The sequence below is a fragment of the Ranitomeya variabilis genome, chromosome 1 (genome assembly GCF_051348905.1).
Source record: "Ranitomeya variabilis isolate aRanVar5 chromosome 1, aRanVar5.hap1, whole genome shotgun sequence".
Taxonomy (NCBI): Eukaryota; Metazoa; Chordata; class Amphibia; order Anura; family Dendrobatidae; genus Ranitomeya; species Ranitomeya variabilis.
The window spans coordinates 361,795,498-361,817,255 of NC_135232.1; the positions used below are offsets into that span (position 1 = coordinate 361,795,498).

General features: G+C 45.2%; 1 protein-coding gene across 1 annotated transcript in view; it reads left to right on the plus strand.

Moving 5' to 3' along the window:
• LOC143759353 (G-protein coupled receptor 54-like) overlaps window positions 1–21,758 on the plus strand; it is a 222,423-nt gene that overhangs the window by 92,432 nt on the left and 108,233 nt on the right. Inside the window, exon 3 of the mRNA XM_077248943.1 lies at window positions 10,239–10,374. Within this exon, the coding sequence (XP_077105058.1) occupies window positions 10,239–10,374 (136 nt within the window). The remainder of the gene's footprint in view (window positions 1–10,238; window positions 10,375–21,758) is intronic.

Consider the following 21,758-nt stretch of genomic DNA (forward strand, 5'->3'; position numbering starts at 1 on the left):
GCTGGGCTTCTCGGGGTTCCGCGGGGCCGGGCTCTGCTGCTTTCCCCACTGAATCAGCTCCTTCTGGTGTTCCGGCAGCAGCCTGGAGGGCAATGCATCGCTGCACGCCCCGCGCCATCCAGCCAGCCTCTCCCGTAGCCCTCCTCCAACGAGTGTAGGTGACGGCATCACCTGGCTCCAGATCGCGAGCGATCCTCCCGCTGCAAGGCTCCACCTCCTCCCGGTCTACGCGGACCTGTATCGGCTCCCCGATCTCTTGGATTACTCCCCTTCCGCACTGGGGATTAAAGGCCACCACCACACTCCAGTGTGATGGCGGGATCTCCGGAGCACTAACTAGGTCGACCGGTTCTGTAGGATGGGGCCGGCTCCGCCATGCTGCTATCAGACGCCGTAAGTGCTCAGCATCCGGCATGATTTTCAGGCCCGGTGCGGGTAGCATACCTTCCGCCGCGGCCGGGTAAGCAGCAGCAGGAGACAACTTGATCTCGGTGGGCTGGCCCACCCGGGTGAGGGCACGGGCATCAGCCTTCAAGCGGCGGGCCAGCTGTCGGGCCTCGGCTGCAGCCACACGTTCTGCAGACAGCGGCAAAGGAGGTCGACCCATTGGTGGCTCTGCGAGGGTCAGGCCCAGCAGCGTTGGCGTCTCGGAGGCTGTCTCGGGTTGCGCAGCCTCGGGCCGGGCCGGGTGAGCTCCGCGTGGTGCCCCTGGTGTCGCCATCTTTATTTGTCCTCCAATGTCCTCTTTTCGCGGTCTCTTTCGTGGGCGGCCCCGTCCCCATGGCCTCCACCCTCCAACCAGGATCAGGAGGCGGACCTCGGCTGTTGACGGGCACGTCCTCAGGGCACAGAAATACTTAGACTGGGCGGCCATTACTGTTCGCGCTCTCCAGCTTGCCTACGCCCACTTCACGCCCCTCTTCTCTTCCTGCACTCTCCTTGGCGCTGCAATGGCGGCGGATTTTGGCGGCAACTGGCGCAGCACAGTCTTTTCAATAAAGTACAGTTCAAGCACAGTAAATCACAGTCTCTAGGCACACATGACCTGATTCTTCAGGCTTAAGTAGATCCTGTTCATGACGCCAAGAATGCGGCGCCCCCACACCGCCGCAGGGCCGAGGGGTACCCGGAGCCGGGCCTCTAGGTCTCAGTCCTGGGGTTGTCACGGTGGCTAGACCCGGTCCGTGGCCCTGTCCGTCAGTGGGGGACGTCCGGTGAAGTAGGTGGTGTTAACGGTGGTGTAGCGGTGCAGTTGTGGGGTGTAGGTCGCGGTAAATAACGAGGACACCAGGTTGCAGTCTCTTTACCTCTTTACTGGAGATCTCTGAGTCCTCAGTCCAGAATACGGTTCACCAGGCTGCGCAAGTCCGGCCGGTCCAATGGCACCTCCAGAGTTCTCTTCACAGGTGGAAATCAGTGCCTTCCTTCTTAGCGCTGTGTGTTGTAGTCCTTCCCTGCTGTGCTCACGGAAAGTACCCCACAACTGTTGTGTCTGTTTCTTAAGTTCCCTCACAACTCGATTAGATGTTCCTCTCTTATTCCATCCCTCCCTGTTATTCAGGTTGGAACGGCACCCGTTTGTCAGGTAGGCCTGGAGTTCTTCCGGGACCCTAGTGACGCCCCTCTCCCGCAATTGCCCCCCAAGACCATAGGTGATATGTGGTAGACAGCCCGCCTGAGACTGACTGTCCTGCCGCTGTTTGGAGTATGGCTTAAAGCTGTATATTATTCCACTCCCTCGGCGTTCCGGCCACCGGTAATGCGCCTCAGCAAGGTGCTGCCTCTTTCAACAAAACCCCTGCTGGTATTCTCCGTCTGCTTGATCTCGTTTCTCACTCAGCACAATCTATCTCGCTTCTAGTCCTTTCTTGGGCACCGCCGCTATGCTGAGCAGGCACGGTCCCGTTACGTTCTTTCCAATGCCAAGCCTCTGCCAGGATCCCACCCCTGGCAGAGACCCTACTGTCTCTTCCTCCACAACACCCTCTCTCACTAGGTGTTGCTTCGTTCAATCCAGTCAGCGTTCTCTCTAACTTCCTGCCTGACCCCCAGTTTACCCACTATGGTGGGGAGTGGCCTAATGAATAGCACCCTTAGCTCCCCCCGGAGGCCCTGCTGTGAAACATATTGGTGTCTGTGATACCTGATCAGAAGAACTCCTTCAGTGCCATCGAACGCACCATGGCTCCCCTTAGTGGTGAAGCCACAGTACTGCAACGACCAGGACTCTGGGGCGCTGCATATCAAGATGCAATGGCAATAGTAACAAAGTTTGGAAGACCTGACATTTTTGTGACAATGACCTGTAATCCTAAATGGCCGGAAATTACTGAAAATCTAGAACCCTGGCAAAAAGTTGAACACAGGTCGGACTTAGTCGCACGCGTATTTCGACTGAAACGCATTAGCCTTTTGAAAGACATCAAAAATGGGCTTTTTGGAACAGTCGTAGCAATGGTACACGTCATAGAGTTTCAGAAACGAGGTCTCCCACATGCGCATATACTAATTATCTTAGACACGGATTCCAAGATTCGTACAGAGGAAGAAATCGACAATATAGTGTGGGCTGAAATTCCTAACCAAGAAAAGTATCCTGAACTGTATAATATTGTAGTCTCTCATATGGTTCATGGCCCATGCAGTGTAGCAAATCCAAAAAGTCCATGCATGGAAAACGGAAAGTGTACAAAAGGGTTTCCAAAGGAGTTGAAACAGCACACTGTTAAAGACTTGGATGGCTACCCATCCTACCGGCGACAACACATTGATAACATTGCTTGCAACAAAAAAATTATAAATAACTCATGGATCGTCCCATACAACCCGTACTTATCAAAATGCTACAACTGTCACATCAACGTAGAAATCTGTGCTTCAATAAAAAGTGTAAAATATCTCTTCAAGTACATCTACAAGGGGTATGACAAAGCTAACATCGAAATACAACAGAAAACAGTAAATCACGATGAATCATCAACTTTTGTTGACTCAAGATATGTCAGTGCTCCAGAAGCTGCTTGGAGGATATTTGAGTTTCCAATGCATTCACAGTCCCATGCCATTATACGTTTAGCTATTCATTTACCAAATCAACAGCAGCTTTATTTCTTTGAAGATGCTGAAGTCAAAGATGTCTCAAAAACTTTAAGCACGACATCAACATTAATGGAATGGTTTTTGCTGAACCAACGTGACGAAAACGCAAGGCACTATTTGTACCGAGAGATTCCAGAGCATTACATTTGGAATAAAACTTGGAATCCAAGACAACGAGGAGTTAGCAGAATAATTGGACGCATGTATACTGTTAGTGTCAAGGATCAAGAAAGATATTGCTTTCGGCTGTTACTACTACATATCAAAGGAGCTAAAACTTATGACGATTTGAAAACAGTTAACGGAGTATTGCACGATACATTTAAAGCTGCAGCTTTGGCTTTAGGACTTCTATTGGATGATACTGTGTGGAAACTTACTTTAGAAGTCGCAGTTACCCTACATATGCCTAAGCAACTTTGTGAATTGTTTGCCTACATCTGTGTATTTGGACCGCCTACAAATCCAGCTCAACTTTGGACAAATTTTAAAGAACATCTAATCGAGGACTACTGCTTACGTCTTCACAACAGAAGTGGAAGTTGTCAAAATTGCGAATCTTATGCCATGCAAGATGTCCAAAATATCTTACTACTACATGGAAAAACGTTTTCAGACTTTAATTTGCCACAGCCTGCAATTCAAGTTCCACAAGTTCCAGAGTATGACGAAGCTTACGAATTATTGTTGGCAACAGAGAAGACAAACTCCTTAAATGAACAACAACGGATTGCATATGACACTATTGTGAGCGCTATAGAAAACCAAGCAGATGCAAGGCCAAAATGTTTCTTTATTGATGGTCCAGGAGGGAGCGGTAAAACATACCTCTAAGAAGTTATAATGCATCACGTTCGAGGGTTGGGAAAAGTCGTTTTGCCGTCAGCTACAACAGGGATTGCAGCAAACCTTTTACGAGGAGGTCGCACTATCCATTCACTCTTTGGGATACCAGTTCCAGTCAATGAAATCTCTATTTCCAGAATAAAACAAGACACATTTGCAGTAAGACTGTTAAAAAATGCACATGTTTTCATACTTGACGAGTGCACCATTGCACCCAAATATGCTTTGAGCTTAATTGACAGACTTCTGCGTGAAGTAATGACTACAAATGTTGCTGAAAAAAATAAAATTCCGTTTGGAGGTAAAGTTTTTGTCATTGGCGGAGATTTTAGGCAATGCCTTCCAGTCATACCAAATGGAACAAGAACAGATGTTATCGAGTTCAGCTTAAAAATGGCTGACCTTTGGAAACAGTTCAATAAACTCCAACTAATTAACAATATGCGATCTTCGGACCCAGAGTATAGCAACTGGCTTCTTAAACTTGGCAACGGTGAACTTAGCAACGAATACAACCTTGGAGAAGATATTATTGAAATACCAGAAGACATGTTGTGCACTGACTGCATCGTAACTGATGTTTTTGGACAATGCATTGAAATTGATGTGAACGACCAAAGCAGTGTTGAGAGGGCCTCTTCTCATGCAATTCTCTGTCCCAAGAATGATGACGTGGCTCTGCTAAATTCCCAGGTGATGGATAGAATGCCTGGTGAGTATAAGTTGTATAAAAGTGATGATTCAGTGGATGTAGACAATGAAGATTAACGAGAGCATTATCCAGTTGAATTTTTAAATAGTCTTACGCCATCAGGAATGCCATCCCACAGACTTCAACTGAAAGTTGCAACAATCATAATGTTGCTGCGGAATCTAAATACGAAAAATGGTCTATGTAATGGAACTCGCCTTATTGTTACTGGACTCCATTCTCACGTCATTCAAGCAAGAGTGATCACTGGATCAGCAAAAGGAGATGAAGTGTTCATTCCATGCATTGATTTATGTCCTTCAGACACGGGTCTTCCATTTAGGCTTCGGCGTCGACAGTTTCCAATAAAACCAGCTTTTGCCATGACAATAAACAAGTCACAAGGTCAAACTCTACACCGTGTTGGCATATATCTACCGCAGCCCGTTTTTGGTCATGGACAACTCTACGTTGCATTTTCAAGAGTTAAAATGAGATCCAATGTCAAGGTGCAAGTTCTTCCTACCCCTTTACAAGGAAAGTTGCTTATAGGTAGTCAAAAGGTATTCACAAGAAATGTGGTGTACAAAAATATTTTGGCTTGATATTGTTAATAAATATATTATAGTGTCAATGTCCTTCTTTTGCCCGATGATTTATTTAAATACAGTTACGGTTCATGTAATGTGGTTTATATATTTTGATGATCTGTTTCATAATTTCATTCAATTGTATTAAGTTCTATGACCAATAAAATTTAATGATAATAAATATATTTTACCCATTATTGCATTATTCTTCAATCTTCATAAATAAACTACATACATATTCTATAATACTATGCTATATACTACGTGGCCGGCCGCGAACAATCAGCGACAGGCAACAGGGATATGGTGCCCACACTGCTAAATACTGCGTGGGCTGTGTGATATACTGCAGGGGCTGCTATATACTACGTGGCCAGTGTTATATACTGCGTGGGCTGTGTGACATACTGCGGGGGCTGTGCTATATACTACATGGGCAGTGTTATATACTACGTGGGCTGTGTGATATACTGCGGGGCTGTGTTATATACTACATGGGCAGTGTTATATACTACGTGGGCTGTGTGATATACTGCGGAGGCTGTGCTATATACTACATGGGCAGTGTTATATACTACGTGAGGTGTGTGATATACTGCGGGGGCTGTGCTATATACTACATGGGCAGTGTTATATACTGCGTGGGCTGTGCTATATACTACGTGCCCTGTGTTATATACTGCGTGGCCTGTGTTATATACTGTGTGGCTGCTATATACTGCGTGGGCTGTGCATGGAGCATTATATGGGGCATCACTGGGGCCATAACTGCATGGAGCATTATACTATGTGACTGGGCAAAATACTAAGTGACTGGGCAATATACTACATGGACATGCATATTCTAGAATACCCGATGCGTTAGAATCGGGCCACCATCTAGTCTACTATATAATTGTCTAAGGGTCACTTCCGTCTGTCTGTCTGTCTGTAACGGAAATCCCAAGTCACTGACTGGTCGCGGCAAAACAGCCATGACCAATCAGCGACGGGCACAGTCCGGCGGCAAAATGGCCGCTCCTTACTCCCCGCAGTCAGTGCCCGCTCCATACTCCCCTCCAGTCAGCGCTCACACAGGGTTAATGACAGCATTAACTGACCGCGTTATGCTGTTATGCACTCCGTTAACGCTGCTATTAACCCTGTGTGACCAACTTTTTACTATTGATGCTGCCTATGCAGCATCAATAGTAAAAAGATCTAATGATAAAAATAATTAAAAAAAATAAAAAATAGTTATATACTCACCGTCCATCAGCCCCTCGGATCCAGAACAGGCCTTTCCCACTCCTCGTGATGCTCCAGTGACCGCTCCATGCATTGCGATCTCGCGAGATGATGACATAGCAATGCACTCTTGGGACCGGAGCGCGAGGAGCATCGGTAAACGCTTCGCCTGGATCCGGGGGCCAACAGAAGGTGAGTATATAACTATTTTTTATTTTAATTATTTTTTTTTAACCGGGATATGATGCCCACATTGCTATATACTACGTGGGCTGTGAAATATACTACGTGGGCTGTGTAATGTACTACATGGGCTGTGCAATGTACTACGTGGGCTGTGCAATGTACTACGTGGGCTGTGCAATATACTATGTGGGCTGTGCAATATACTATGTGGGCTGTGCAATATACTACATGGGCTGTGCAATGTACTATGTGGGCTGTGCAATGTACTACGTGGGCTGTACAATGTACTGCATGGGCTGTGCAATGTACTACGTGGGCTGTGCAATGTACTACATGGGCTGTACAATATACTACGTGGCTGTGCAATATACTACGTGGCTGTGCTATATACTATGTGTGCTGTGCTATATACTAGATGGGCTGTTATACACTACGTGGACTGTTATATACTACGTGGCCTGTGTTATACACTATGTGGGCTGTGTTATACACTACATGGGCTGTGTTATACACTACGTGGGCTGTGTTATACACGTGGGCTGTGTTATATACTGCGTGCGTGGGCTGTTATTACTACGTGAGCTGTGTTATATGCTACGTGGGCTGTTATAAACTACGTGGCTGTGTTATATGCTATGTGGGCTGTTATACACTCCGTGGGCTGTGCTATATACTACGTGGCTGAGCTATATACTCTGTGGGCTGTGTTATATACTCTATGGGCTGTGCTATATACTACGTGGCTGTGCTATATACTACGTGGCTGTGCTATGTACTACGTGGCTGTGCTATTTACTACGTGGGCTGTTATATACTACGTGGCTGTGCTATATACTACGTGGCCGGCCGCGAACAATCAGCGACAGGCACAGTCTGGCCGCGAATTGGCGTGGGATTTGAACCACGCTTCGCTAATTGGTCGCGGACAGCCGAATCCTGTGTATAAATTGCATTATTCTAAAATCTTCATAAATAAACTACATACATATTCTAGAATACCTGATGCTTTAGAATCGGGCTACCATCTAGTCTATATATATAATCGTCTAGGGGGCACTTCCGTCTGTCTGTTTCAGTCAGCCGCGACCAATCAGCGACGGGCACAGTCCGGCCGTGAAATGGCCGCTCTCTACTCCCCTGCTGTCAGTGCCCCCTCCATACTCCCCTCCTAGTCAGCGCCCGCCGCCCACATAGCATTTTAGCAGTCCCTTAAACCGACTGCGTTACACCGCGGCATAACGCTGTGTAACGCAGTCTGTTAACGCTGCTATTAACACTGTGTGATGAAATTTTTACTATGCAGCATCAATAGTAAAATAATATAATGTTAAAAATAAAAAAAAATAAAAAAAATGGTGCTATTCTCACCTTCTGCCGTACACCGATGCGCGCGAGCGGCGAGGCTGCCGCCAGCTTCCGTTCCCAGAGATGCATTGCGAAATTACCCAGATAACTTAGCGGTCTTGCGAGACCGCTAAGTCATCTGGGTAATTTCGCAATGCATCACTGGGAACGAAAGCTGGCGGCAGCCTCGCCGCTCACGCGCATCGGTGGATGCCGGAGGGTGAGTATATAATTATTTTTTATTTTAATTCTTTTTTTAACAGAGATATGGTGCCCACACTGCTGTATACTACGTGGGCTGTGTTATATACTGCGTGACTGATATATACTATGTAGGCAGTGTTATATACTGCGTGGGCTGTGTTATTTACTGCTTGGGCTGTGTTATATACTGCGTGGCTGCTATATACCACGTGGCTGTGCTATATACTATGTGGCTGCTATATACTACGTGGCTACTATATACTACGTGGCTGCTATATACTACGTGGCTGCTATATACTACGTGGCTGTGCTATATACTATGTGGCTCTGCTATATACTACATGGCTGTCTGTGTTATATAGTACGTGGGCTGTGTTATATACTATGTGGCTGTGCTATATACTACGTGGCTGTGCTATATACTACGTGGCTGTGGTATATACTACGTGGCTGTGCTATATACTATGTGGCTGCTATATACTATGTGGATGTGCTATATACTATGTGGCTGCTATATACTATGTGGCTGCTATATACTACATGGCTGCTATATACTATGTGGCTGTGCTATATACTACGGGCTGTGCTATATACTACGTGGCTGTACTATATACTACGTGGCCAAGCTATATACTACGTGGATGTGCTATATACTACGTGGCTGTGCTATATACTACGTGGCTGTGTTATATACTACGTGGCTGTACTATATTCTACAACCCGAGCCCCCGACAACCTGCGACCAATCAGCGACAGACGCAGTCCAGCTGCGAATTGACACGGGATTTAAACCACGCTCCGCTGATTGGTCGCGCCCGGCTGCGACCAATCAGCGATATTGGCATGGGATTTAAACACCGCTTCAGTGATTGGTCGCTCATGGCAGCCTGCGACCAATCAGCGATATTGGCGCAGTATTTATACACCGCTTCGGTCATTGATCGTGCCCGGCCGGCCACGACCAATCAGCGATATTGGCGCGGGATTTAAACACCGCTTCAGTGATTGGTCGCTCATGGCAGCCTGCGACCAATCAGCGATATTGGCGCAGTATTTATACACCGCTTCGGTCATTGATCGTGCCCGGCCGGCCGCGCCCAATCAGCGACAGGCGCAGTCCTGCCGTGAATTGGCGCCAGATTTGAACCACGCTTCGCTGATCGGCCAGCAGGGCGCGACAAGTCAGTGATATTGGCGCAGAATTTAACCCCCACTTACAGCGCTACGTACATACATACATACATACATATTCTAGAATACCTGATGCGTTAGAATCGGGAATCGGGCCACCATCTAGTATATATATATCTAGGGAAGCTCCTCTGAAACTGGGTCTAGAGCTCCCCCTTCTGGCCTGGAGTCAGAAAGTTTTGCATGTACAGGTTACCTGCCAAAGGGATCCTCCTCGTTTCCAGGCATGGCATCATCCTCCCTGAGAAGAAGGCAATACCACTGTGGTACCCGAACTCCTGGGGTGCCACAGAGACAGTGATTTTTACTATATAGTTATGCTATGGTAGCCCCAGTCAAACTACACACAGTATGATAAAAACACAGTCTCCCACATTGTGATGCTCTCAAAATCCTCCACACACAGTATGATGTTACCCCACAGCCTCACCAATGCAGTATGATGCGCTTGCCCCCACGGCTCCTCCAGAGTGGCCCGCATGCAAGCAAAATAGTTCACTGTATCCATGCTCTGATGGATGAGCTGATCTCTACTGCCCAGTCAAGTGACCTGAAATTGTCGCATGACCTTGTGGGTCTCTCAGTCTCTACATTCATGGAATGAAAAAATGTGATGGTTCCTTGCTCTACCATTTTCTATAACTGTATCTGTTATCTGTGTCTTGACAGCAGGACAACAACCCAAATTCTAGACTGTCATGTTGGATCTGTGACAGTTGAGAGGTACAGTATGAGTAAAGACTGTAGGAAGATGCTAAGACAAGACATGTTGCAACTTATTTGCCATTTTGTGAAATGTTATTAAATTACTTTCTTCTTTATTGTTGTGTGAAAATAATTTCCATATCTGTTTTTTCCAGGTTACAGCCCAGGCAACCTGTATAACCCTTACAGCAATGAGTGTTGACCGGTGCTATGTGACAGTATATCCATTGCAATCTTTGCGTCGTCGCACTCCTCGCTTAGCCATGGCTATCAGTCTGGGGATTTGGATAGGTAACAAGAATAATTAATATTGTTTAAGATATTTTGTAATTTGCAATGTTTAACATTGAATATTTTTTGGCAGATATTTCTAACACTGAAAAAGGAAATAACTTGGTTAGTGGAGATACTGTACACAATCTTGATATAAAAAGCTACATTTTCATAATTTAATAGTTTTAAGCTTGAAAGAAGACACAAGTTTATCCAACTCAACCTCTCACCTAAAATGTTGATCCAGAGGAAGGCAAAAACCCCTTAATGTAAATGCTAATTGCCTTATATTAGAGGAAAAATTCCTTCCCGACTTCAGATATGGCAATAACACTAGTTTCCTGAATAAATGTCCTATATTCAAAATCTAGTGCTTATAACCGTTAACCTCTCACCAACATATGATATACTGGTACGTCATATGCCGTCTCTCTGATTTTGGTGCACGCCCACATCTTTACAGGGAGATGATGGCTGTATTATTCAACCATCATCTGCCTTTAAGTTCGGAGTCACACACGATTCTCTCACAGGCACTCTGGAACGGAGCGTGCGGCTCCATGTATTGCTGTGCGGCCGCACGCTCCACTCCAGAGTGCCAGCGCCAGAGCTGGGTTTTCACCTGCGAGACTCGGCCGTATCTCGCGTATGTGTGATCCCGGCCATACAAGAGAATCAGATCAATTATGTAAATAACACTTTGATCAAACTTTAATCAGACTTTGAGTCGAGTATCAGCTTAGTGTGATCCAATTCTCTCGGATGAGAGAATCGTAGCACAGGTGAGGAGAAACTGGAGAACAAAATTTCTCCATCTTCTCCATTGATCAGTCATCTGAGGGCAGTCTGGTGTTTTCCACACATCCATTGACTTGAATAAGTGAGTGCGATCCAATTTGCACAGCAACTTGCAGCATGTTTCTATTTTTATCTCATGCTAAATGAGCATGAGAAAAAAAACTCTGATCAACACTGTCCCATAGAATAACATTGGTCCAAGTGCTATCCGATAAAACTAATCTGATGTATGTGAGCCAGCCCTAACAGCCCAATTTAATATGTTAAATGCCGCTGTCATTCCACGAGCCCATTGGAGCGCCCATGATGTGATTGCAGGGTGCCAATGGGTTGCCACAACAGCCAAGGGTCTGCTGAAGACACCGGTGCCTATCATCACAACTATGAAAAGCAGTCTGTATCTGGCATTCATAGGAGGTGCTGTTACTCTGCTACGTAGGGCACATACGATCGGATGAATGTAGCTTTAAGTCCCATAAGGGGACTAACAATACAGTGAAAAGTAAAAAAAAAAGTGTTTTAAAAAATAAATTAAAAATCTTAAACTTCAAATCACTTCCCTTTTCAAATAAATAGTTGCCACGCTCCCAGTATATGGTCGCACTGTGCACATGCGAATGAATGCCACAGAGGTTAACTTAACACTAGTGCGGCAACTATTTATGTGATTCTGCCCTTTCTCTTTAGATTGACAGGACGGGACACAGAGCCTGTCAAGTGGTCAGCAGCCCGAGCAGTATTTTCACTTCTTTTTTTCTGAGCACCAGTGTGTATTGATACTGTATATAGCATTTACCACGTCCCTTTCCACCCAGTAATAATATATATATATATATATATATATATATATATATATATATATATATATATATATAGTACAGACCAAAAGTTTGGACACACCTTCTCATTTAAAGATATTTCTGTATTTTCATGACTATGCAAATTGTACATTCACACTGAAGGCATCAAAACTATGAATTAACACATGTGGAATTATATACTTAACAAAAAAGTGTGAAACAACTGAAATTATGTCTTATATTCTAGGTTCTTCAAAGTAGCCACCTTTTGCTTTGATGACTGTGAAACGCCTGCCAGGGCCGTGGGGTACTCGGTACTGGGTCCGTTACTTAAAGGGATGTGTCTCGACAGCGGCGACCTGGTCCGTGGCCCTGGGCACCCATGTTAAAGGGACGGTCTTTAAAGGGATTTGTGAGATAATAAGAATTAGTGATGCCACCTGTGGTATTCGGTCAGGGATGACCGACGCTGCTTTAAGGGGTCCACTGGGGTGATGTTATGGCAGCTGGGATGGTGTAGCTTCCCACAGGTGAAGCTGGGTCCCCAGGGCTCCCGCTGTAGTAGATGAAGATGGTGAGTGGTGCGATAAAGAACGGATGACACAGGTCTGCTGTCTCTTTACCTGGTTTACTGATGGTAGCAGGCAGCCCCAGTCTAAGGCACCAGATAACAGGTACAGGCAGGGTCCGGCCGGCTTGGAAGCGAGTTCAGAGTCCAGCTTTACCAGGTGGAGTTAAAAGCCTTCCTTTTAGCGAGGTGGTTTTGTAGTCCCTTTCTGCCTAAGGCTTCTGGTAAGGTCCTCTAAGTTATCTCTGTCCTTTCTGTGGGACACAAACCCATATGACATGTGACTCAAGCCTTTTTACAGGGTCTCTATCACGACCTGGGCTCTATGCGTCACTGTGTCTCCTGGGCGTTAGGGCAGATAGGTGATGTATAATCCAGCTGTCCTGCCAGTTTCTGCTATGTGTCTTAGAGTCCCACAAAAGCCTCGGTCTTCCGGCTACCAGTGTCTGCGCTCAATCAGGGATGTAGCCCAGTCGCAGTTATTCTCCCTTGTTGTCACTTTCCTGTGCTTTGCTCTCTGGCCCGTTAGATAAAGGCTGTTCTTCCTTCTGTATCTCACTATCTAGGAGCTACAGCACCTCAGGCGGTATAGCCCCTCACCCGTCCTTCTGCCTCAGACTGCTCCAGTCTGCTGTCCGGCACCAACTGACTAAATCTTCCTAACTGCCTAGCAACTGACTTGAAACTAACTCCTCCTCCTGATCAAAAGAGAGAGCAGCTCCCCTGATTTTGGGTGTAGAGGTCCACCTTCTGGCCTGAAGTCAGAATGGTGTTGTATGTGCTAATTACCTGTCAAAAAGGAATCTTCCAGTGCTTCCAAGCATGACATCACTCTCCCCGTGAGGAAAGCCATGCCACTGTGACTACCAGGACCCTGGGGCATCACAAATGCTTTGCACACTCGTGGTATTCTCTTGATGAGCATCAAGAGGTAGTCACCGGGAATGGTTTTCACTTCACAGGTGTGCCCTGTCAGGTTTAATAAGTGGGATTTCTTGCGATATAAATGGGGTTGGGACCATCAGCTGTGTTGTGCAGAAGTCTTGTGGGTACACAGCTGATAGTCCTACTGAATAGACTGTTAGCTGCTTTTTTCTTGCCATAATACAAATTCTAAGTAAAGAAAAACGAGTGGCCATCATTACTTGAAGAAATGAAAGTCAGTCAGTCCAAAAAATTGGGAAAACTTTGAAAGTGTACTCAAGTGCAGTGGCAAAAACCATCAAGCGCGTCAAAGAAACTGGCTCACATGAGGACCGCTCCAGGAAAGGAAGACCAAGAGTTACCTCTGCTTCTGAGGATAAGTTTATCCAAGTCACCAGCCTCAGAAATCGCAGGTTAACAGCAGCTCAGATTAGAGACCAGGTCAATGCCACACAGAGTTCTAGCAGCAGACACATCTCTACAACAACTGTTAAGAGGAGACTTTGTGCAGCAGGCCTTCATGGTAAAATAGCTGCTAGGAAACCACTGCTAAGGACAGGCAACAAGCAGAAGAGACTTCTTTGGGCTAAAGAACACAAGGAATGGACATTAGACCAGTGGAAATCTGTGCTTTGGTCTGATGAGTCCAAATTTGAGATCTTTGGTTCCAACCACCGTGTCTTTGTGCGACGCAGAAAAGGTGAACGGATGGGCTCTACATGCCTGGTTCCCACCATGAAGCATGGAGGAGGAGATGTGAGGGTGTGGGGGTGCTTTGCTGGTGACACTGTTGGGGATTTATTCAAAATTGAAGGCATAATGAACCAGCATGGCTACCACAGCATCTTGCAGCAGCATGCTATTCCATTCGGTTTGCGTTTAGTTGGACCATGATTTATTTTTCAACAGGACAATGACCTCAAACACACCTCTAGGCTGTGTAAGGGCTATTTGACCAAGAAGGAGAGTGATGGGGTGCTACGCCAGATGACCTGGCCTCCACAGTCACCAGACCTGAACCCAATCGAGATGGTTTGGGGGTGAGCTGGACCGCAGAGTGAAGGCAAAAGGGCCAACAAGTGCTAAGCATCTCTGGGAACTCCTTCAAGATTGTTGGAAGACCATTCCCGGTGACTACCTCTTGAAGCTCATCAAGAGAATGCCAAGAGTGTGCAAAGCAGTCATCAAAGCAAAAGGTGGCTACTTTGAAGAACCTAGAATATGAGACATAATTTCAGTTGTTTCACACTTTTTTGTTAAGTATATAATTCCACATGTGTTAATTCATAGTTTTGATGCCTTCAGTGTGAATGTACAATTTGCATAGTCATGAAAATACAGAAATATCTTTAAATGAGAAGGTATGTCCAAACTTATGGTCTGTACTGTATATATATATATCGGATTGTACTCGCATGAAAAACGCATTACACTCCCATGACACTTGCATTACACTCGTCCTACTCTCCTGCATTAAAAACGGACCGTTTTTAAAATCGCTAGTGTGACTCTAACCTAAGGCTTGGCTCACATTAATCCTGCAAACTCAGCTGAGCATTTACGTCAGGGTTTCCATGTAAATTCCCCAAAGCCGCGATTCAGACAAAATCCCAGATGGAACAACTCACTTATGAGGCAGATGGGGTCAATTTGGACTGGTCTGTGTTCCAGCGGTGTCCTATAATTTTAGGCATCTTTTTAGCGCACAAGTGTGGGCGACCACAGATCTGTGAGCACCTAAAAAGATGGATACTACCGGAGCAGACGCTAAACGGAGTATGAAGTGTCTCCGTCTGCCTCATGGTGGGTAGTTCCATTGGGGGTCTCCTCTAAATTGCATTTTTGTGGGATTTACACAGAAAACCCAATGTAAGTGCTCAGTGTAGAACAGAAGAATGTGATCCCAGCCTTATAGCGATCAAAAGAATGTTACCAATAAAAACTAAATATATCCCTTACAAAACCAGCCCCCACTCAGGTCCGTCATCTGTCCCTGGAATTATACGCGATTTCCACATTGCTGCTAAACCAAAAATTCTGGAAAAGCGACATGGCTCCTGCCCCCTCAAATAAAATCCAGTGAATTCTGCACTCCCAAATGCAAATGCCCCCCTCCTTTTGAGCCCCACTGTGCCTAAACCACAGTAAGCGGCCACTTGTTTGGTGGTACTGTAATGGAGAGAAGACACTTAATTTAGAGGTGCGTATCACTAGAAGCACAAGCTGGGCATAATGTATGGGGCTTTACAATATATGAGGGCTCTACACAGTATAGGGACACAATGTATGGCTACTAGACTGGCAGATTTGCAATTCTCCAGAAAAAAAAGCCTGGCATGGATGTTACAAAATAGTCACTACAACCACAGATGAATTCATTGAGAGGTGAAGTTTCAACAATGGCGTCACTTTTTTTTTTTTCTGCTGTTCTGGCACCTTCGGGGCCCAGCAAATGTCGCCCTCAAACTATTCTAACAAAATCTGTGCTCCAAAAGCCAAATAGCGCTCCTTCGTTCTCAGCCCTGATGTGTGGCCTAACAGTAATTTCTGACAACATATGGGGCAGCACCACGTTTGGGAGAAATTGTGCAAGAGATTGTGGGGTCTAGTTTCACCTATTAAGCCTTATGTACCTTTGAAAAATTTGCAGCAAATACAAAAATTACATTTTTACCACTAAAATGTCATATTTTCATGTCTCAATGTTATAAAATTCTGTGGGGCACCTATAGGATCAAAATACTCACTACACCCCTAGTTGAATTCCTTGAGAGGTGTAGTTAACAAAATGGGGTCACTTGTGGGGGGGTTTCTGCTATTTTCACATGTCAAGGGCTCTTCAAATGCGACATGGCACTCAAAATCTCTCTCTCAGGCAAATACAGTAGCATTCTTTCCTAGCCCTGCCTTGTGCCCAAGCAGACATTTTTGACCACATATGGGGGATAGTTGCATTTGGGACAAATTGCAAATTATGGGGTCCATTGTCTAAACGGTGCTCCTTCCCTTCCGAGCCCTGTCGTGCGCCCATATAGTAAGATTGCTCCACATATGGAGTATTGTCGTACTCAGTAGAAAATGTACAACAAATTTTTGGGGTCCATTTTGCCCTGTTACCCTTGTTAAAATAAAATAATTGGGGCTACATGTACATTTTTGTGGGTAAAGTGTGATTTTTTTTTCTTTTCACAGCTCTCCGTTATGAACTTCTGTGAAGCACCTAGGGGTTCAAGGGTATCACCACACATTTAGATATATTCCTTAATGGGTCTAGTTTCAAAATGGGGTCACGCGTGTTTTTTTTACAGTTTAGGCACATAAGAGGCTTTCCAAATGTGACATGAAGTCCGCTCTTGATTCCAGCCTATAACGCTTAAGAGAAAAGGAATATGAGTGGACCCTCTGGACCGTGAAAATGACCTACTCCTGGGCGAGCGGACCTAATGGAGACCGACGCCTATACAGGGACCATCAGGGGCAAGCCCAGAGGTCACTAAATCACAGTGGCCGTACCAAGAGGGGCAGCTCAGAAGGGAAGAAGACTAGGACTAGGGAAAGACCAAGGAAGGACGAAGATCAGTAGAACGGGAACCTGGAAGGTGGAACCAAACAGAACGATCTGGAAGGCGGACGTCTGACCAGGATAGCAGGAGTGCAGAGGCGGGAGAAGACTGCGGTTAAAAAAAGAGAATTAAGGAAGCATGGAAGGAGCGGCAAAAAGAAGCAGAGAGAGGGAACCAATAAGACAACATAAAGGGAGAATGGACAGGACGGAGGCAAAAGGCACGGACTTTCACAGCAAAACGAATGCAAGACTCGGAGCACTGGAAAGGGTGTACAGGCCAGACTCACTAGTAGAGGCTATGTTACAATCAGGCACCAGCATGCAGGAGGGAACGCCTCTTATACCATAGGTCTTATCCGGATTGGCTGTAAGAGATCTCTGGATCCTAGCATACAAGGGAAGGAGGTATGGGGGAGGTGCGCATGCACCCTCTAAGGAACCCAGAGTGCTTGCGCCGACACTGGACCCCCCGGGCAGAGTGAGACACCGGAAACAGGAAGAGGTGAACTGAGGACGAGCGCGCCGAGACCCAGAAGCAGAGCGGCGGGGACGAGCAGCGGCAGGAGAAGCAGACTGCACAGCGGGGGAAGAGAAGCCGGCGAGCCGGAACCCGGAAGTGAAGCGGCGGGGACGAGCAGCAGCAGAAACGGTGATGCGGCTGGGATGAGCAGCTGCAGGAATGGTAACACAGCCATTTTTGCGTTCAAAAAGTCAAACGCCAAAACAGTCGTTTTCCCCCACATATTGGGTATTGACATAACATTGACAGGAGAAATTTCACAACATACTTTATGGTCTATTTTTTCCTGTTACCCTTGTGAAAAAAAAATTGGAGGTAAAGTAACATTTTTGTGATTTTTTTATTTTCTTCACATTACTTTAGTTCCTGTGAAGCGCTGGAAAGGTTAATAAACTTCTTGAATGTTGTTTTAAGTACTTTGAGGGGTGACGTTTTTAGAATGGTGTCATTTTTGGGTATTTTCTGTCTTACAGACCCACAAAAGTTACTTCAAATGTGATGTGGTCTCTAAAAAAATAATAGTTTTGTAAATTTTGTTGGAAGAATTAGAAATTGCTGATCAACTTTTATCCCTTATAACTTCATAAAAAAAATTATATTTAAAAAATGATGCAGATGTAAAGTAGACATGTGGAAAATGTTCCTTATTAACTAGTTTGTGTATAACTTTCTGATTTAAGGGCATGATAATTAGAAGTTTGAAAATTGCGAAATTTTCAAAATTTTTGCCAAATTTCCGATATTTTCACAAATAAACACAAGTCATATCATACAAATGTTACCACTATTATGAAGTACAATATGTCACAAAAACAATATCAGAATCAGTGGGATGCGTTGAAGCTTTCCCAAGTTATTGCAACATAAAAGGACACTGGTCAGGTTTAGAAAATTTGGCCTGGTCATTAACCCCTTTCTGACCTCGGACGGGATAGTACGTCCGAGGTCAGAAGCCCCGCTTTGATGCGGGCTCCGGCGGTGAGCCCGCATCAAAGCCGGGACATGTCAGCTGTTTTGAACAGCTGACATGTGCCCGCAATAGGCGGGGGCAGAATCGCGATCTGCCACGCACCTATTAACTAGTTAAATGCCGCTGTCAAACGCAGACAGCGGCATTTAACTACCGCTTCCGGTCGGGCGGCCGGAAATGATCGCATCGCCGACCCCCGTCACATGATCGGAGGTTGGCGATGCTTCTGAATGGTAACCATAGAGGTCCTTGAGACCTCTATGGTTACTGATCCCCGGCAGCTGTGAGCGCCACCCTGTGGTCGGCGCTCACAGCACACCTGCATTTCTGCTACATAGCAGCGAACATCAGATCGCTGCTATGTAGCAGAGGCGATCGCGTTGTGCCTGCTTCTAGCCTCCTATGGAGGCTATTGAAGCATGGCAAAAGTAAAAAAAAAAATGTGAAAAAAATAAAAAAAATATAAAAGTTTAAATCACCCCCTTTTGCCCCAATCAAAATAAATCAATTAAAAAAAATTAAACCTACACATATTTGGTATCGCCGCATTCAGAATCGCCCGATCTATCAATAAAAAAAAGCATTAACCTGATCGCTTAGCGGCGTAGCGAGAAAAAAATTTGAAACACCAAAATTACGTTTTTTTGGTCCCCACGACATTGCATTAAAATGCAATAACGGGCGATCAAAAGAACGTATCTGCACCAAAATGCTATCATTAAAAATGCCAGCTCAGCACACAAAAAATAGGACCTCAACCGACCCCAGATCATGAAAAATGGAGACGCTACGAGTATCGGAAAATGGCGCAATTTTTTTTTTTTTGGCAAAGTTTGGATTTTTTTTCACCACTTAGATAAAAAATAACCTAGTCATGCTAGGTGTCTATGAACTCGTACTGACCTGAAGAATTATAATGGCAGGTCAGTTTTAGCATTTAGTGAACCTAGCAAAAAAGCCAAGAAAAAAACCAGTGTGGGATTGCACTTTTTTTCCTGTTTTCTAGTACACAACATAGTAAAACCAATGATGTCGTTCAAAAGTACAACTCGTCCCGCAAAAAATAAGCCCTCACATGGCCAAATTGACGGAAAAATAAAAAAGTTACGGCTCTGGGAAGGAGGGGAGCGAAAAACGAACACGGAAAAACGGAAAATCCCAAGGTCATGAAGGGGTTAAGGTCAAAATTTGCTCTGTCATTAAGGGGGTAAAGGGGTTATTTGGGACGTTTTCTCTACTATGGGGCTAAGCACTGTTCGGCGGGCAGTTGTTAACGACCTGACTGTTCTGTCATGTAATGATCTCTCCCAGCTCAAAGTGGTCAGGAATCTCCACTTCCTGTGACCTCACATCGACTGATCAGTTTCTTTTCTTCATGTTGATTGGCAGCTGGCAGCGCACAGAGTTAGTGCAATTTACACTGCGTTAGTGCAATTTACACTGCATGAGCTGGTGCATCAGCAGTGCAAAAAAACTCTGCAAGTGACTCTGATTTCCAGCACATACACTGGATATCTGTACTACTAGCAGACTTATCTCGCTACACTTTTCATGCAGTGCAAATTGTGCTAACTAAATGCACTTGTGCTAGGCAGTGGTGAGTCGACTATCAACATGAGATTGGCAGTGATGCCCCATCAACAGAGCAGGGGGGAAGAGAAAAAACTGCTCTGTTGACATGACATCACTGGAAGTGGGAGAATCGCTGCCCAGAACTTTTCTGTGACCGCTCTGAGCCGACAGAGATCAGCGCACAGCAGAACAGGTAGGTAGTTTGCAAGTACCTGCCAATAATTGCTTAACCCAATAGTAAAAAAAAGTCTCAAATAACCTCTTTAAATAATAGCTAATGTTATGATGACGCATTCTTTTTTAAATCTCTGCATCCTACTGTTTCCTATAGTTGTGGTACTAGACTACCATAATTATGTCCTATACTTATTTTCATAATGATGTTTTAGGCATATAATTGGGCTTCAGTTATATTCATATGCGGAAATTGTTTATGCTGTGGGAAAATTGGAATTGTGCAAGTGCTCCATAATTTCAAGTCATTAAATGCCATTTCGTTTTAAGCAAATTACATTACTAATGATATGTCATAATACAGTTCATAAGATTGAAAGAAAGTTCATCTATTTTAGCCTATTCATCGGCAGTGTTGATTCTATTGAAGCCAAGAAGTATGTTTATCGCTGTAGCTAATCAGATGACTTATGGCAACTAAACTCCAAAAAATTCACTGGAATATACTTGAGTCAATACAATATAACCTTTATGCAATATTAATAAAATCTAAAATCATTGGTACACCAGTCAACTATAACTGTGATTAAAGGGAATCTGTCACCCCAATTTTCGCCTATAAGATGCGGCCACCAGCATCAGGGGCTTATCTACAGCATTCTGTAATGCTGTAGATAAGCCCCGATGTAACCTGCAAGATAAGAAAAACACGTTATATTATACTCACCCGGTCCCGATGCGGTCCGGGTCCGATGGGCGTCACGGTCCGACGCCTCCCATCTTCATAGGATGACGTCCTCTTCTTTGCTTCCTGCCGCGGCTCCTGTGCAGGCATACTGATTTGCCCTGTTGAGGGCAGAGCAAAGTACTGCAGTGCGCAGGCGCCGGGCCTCTCTGACCTTTCCCGGTGCCTGCGCACTGCAGTACTTTACGCTGCCCTCAACAGGGCAAATCAGTACGCCTGCACAGGAGCCGCGACAAGAAGAGGACGTCTTCGTATGAAGATGGGAGGCCCCGGACCCGGACCTGCAACGCCCATCGGACCCGGACCACCCCTTGGTGAGTATAATCTAACTTGTCTTTCTTATCTTTCTGGTTACATCGGGGGGCTTATCTACAGCATTATAGAATGCTGTAGATAAGCCACTGATGGCAGTGGCTGCATCTTATAGGCAAAATTAAATTTTAAATACCTTTTCCTACTTAGTGCTACTGCTTCCATAAGCGTTAGTTCCTAATTCTCATCTATCGTCACAACACATTTCTCTTATGTTGAAATACAGCAGAGAAAAATGAACGGTCTCATTCTTACATGATGTGATTAAAAGTGGCCGCTGCATATAGGGAGTTTGACAGACATCATCTCCCTTTTTCACTTCAGCGGCTCTTCACTGAGTGACCTCAGGAAGTCCATGCTTGTAATAGCAAATGGATAACAATGATGAGCTTTTTGTTTTCCTGACGGTTTTTGAAGAGTTTATCGGGTTTTTGGAGAGCTTTTTCCTCAAGAA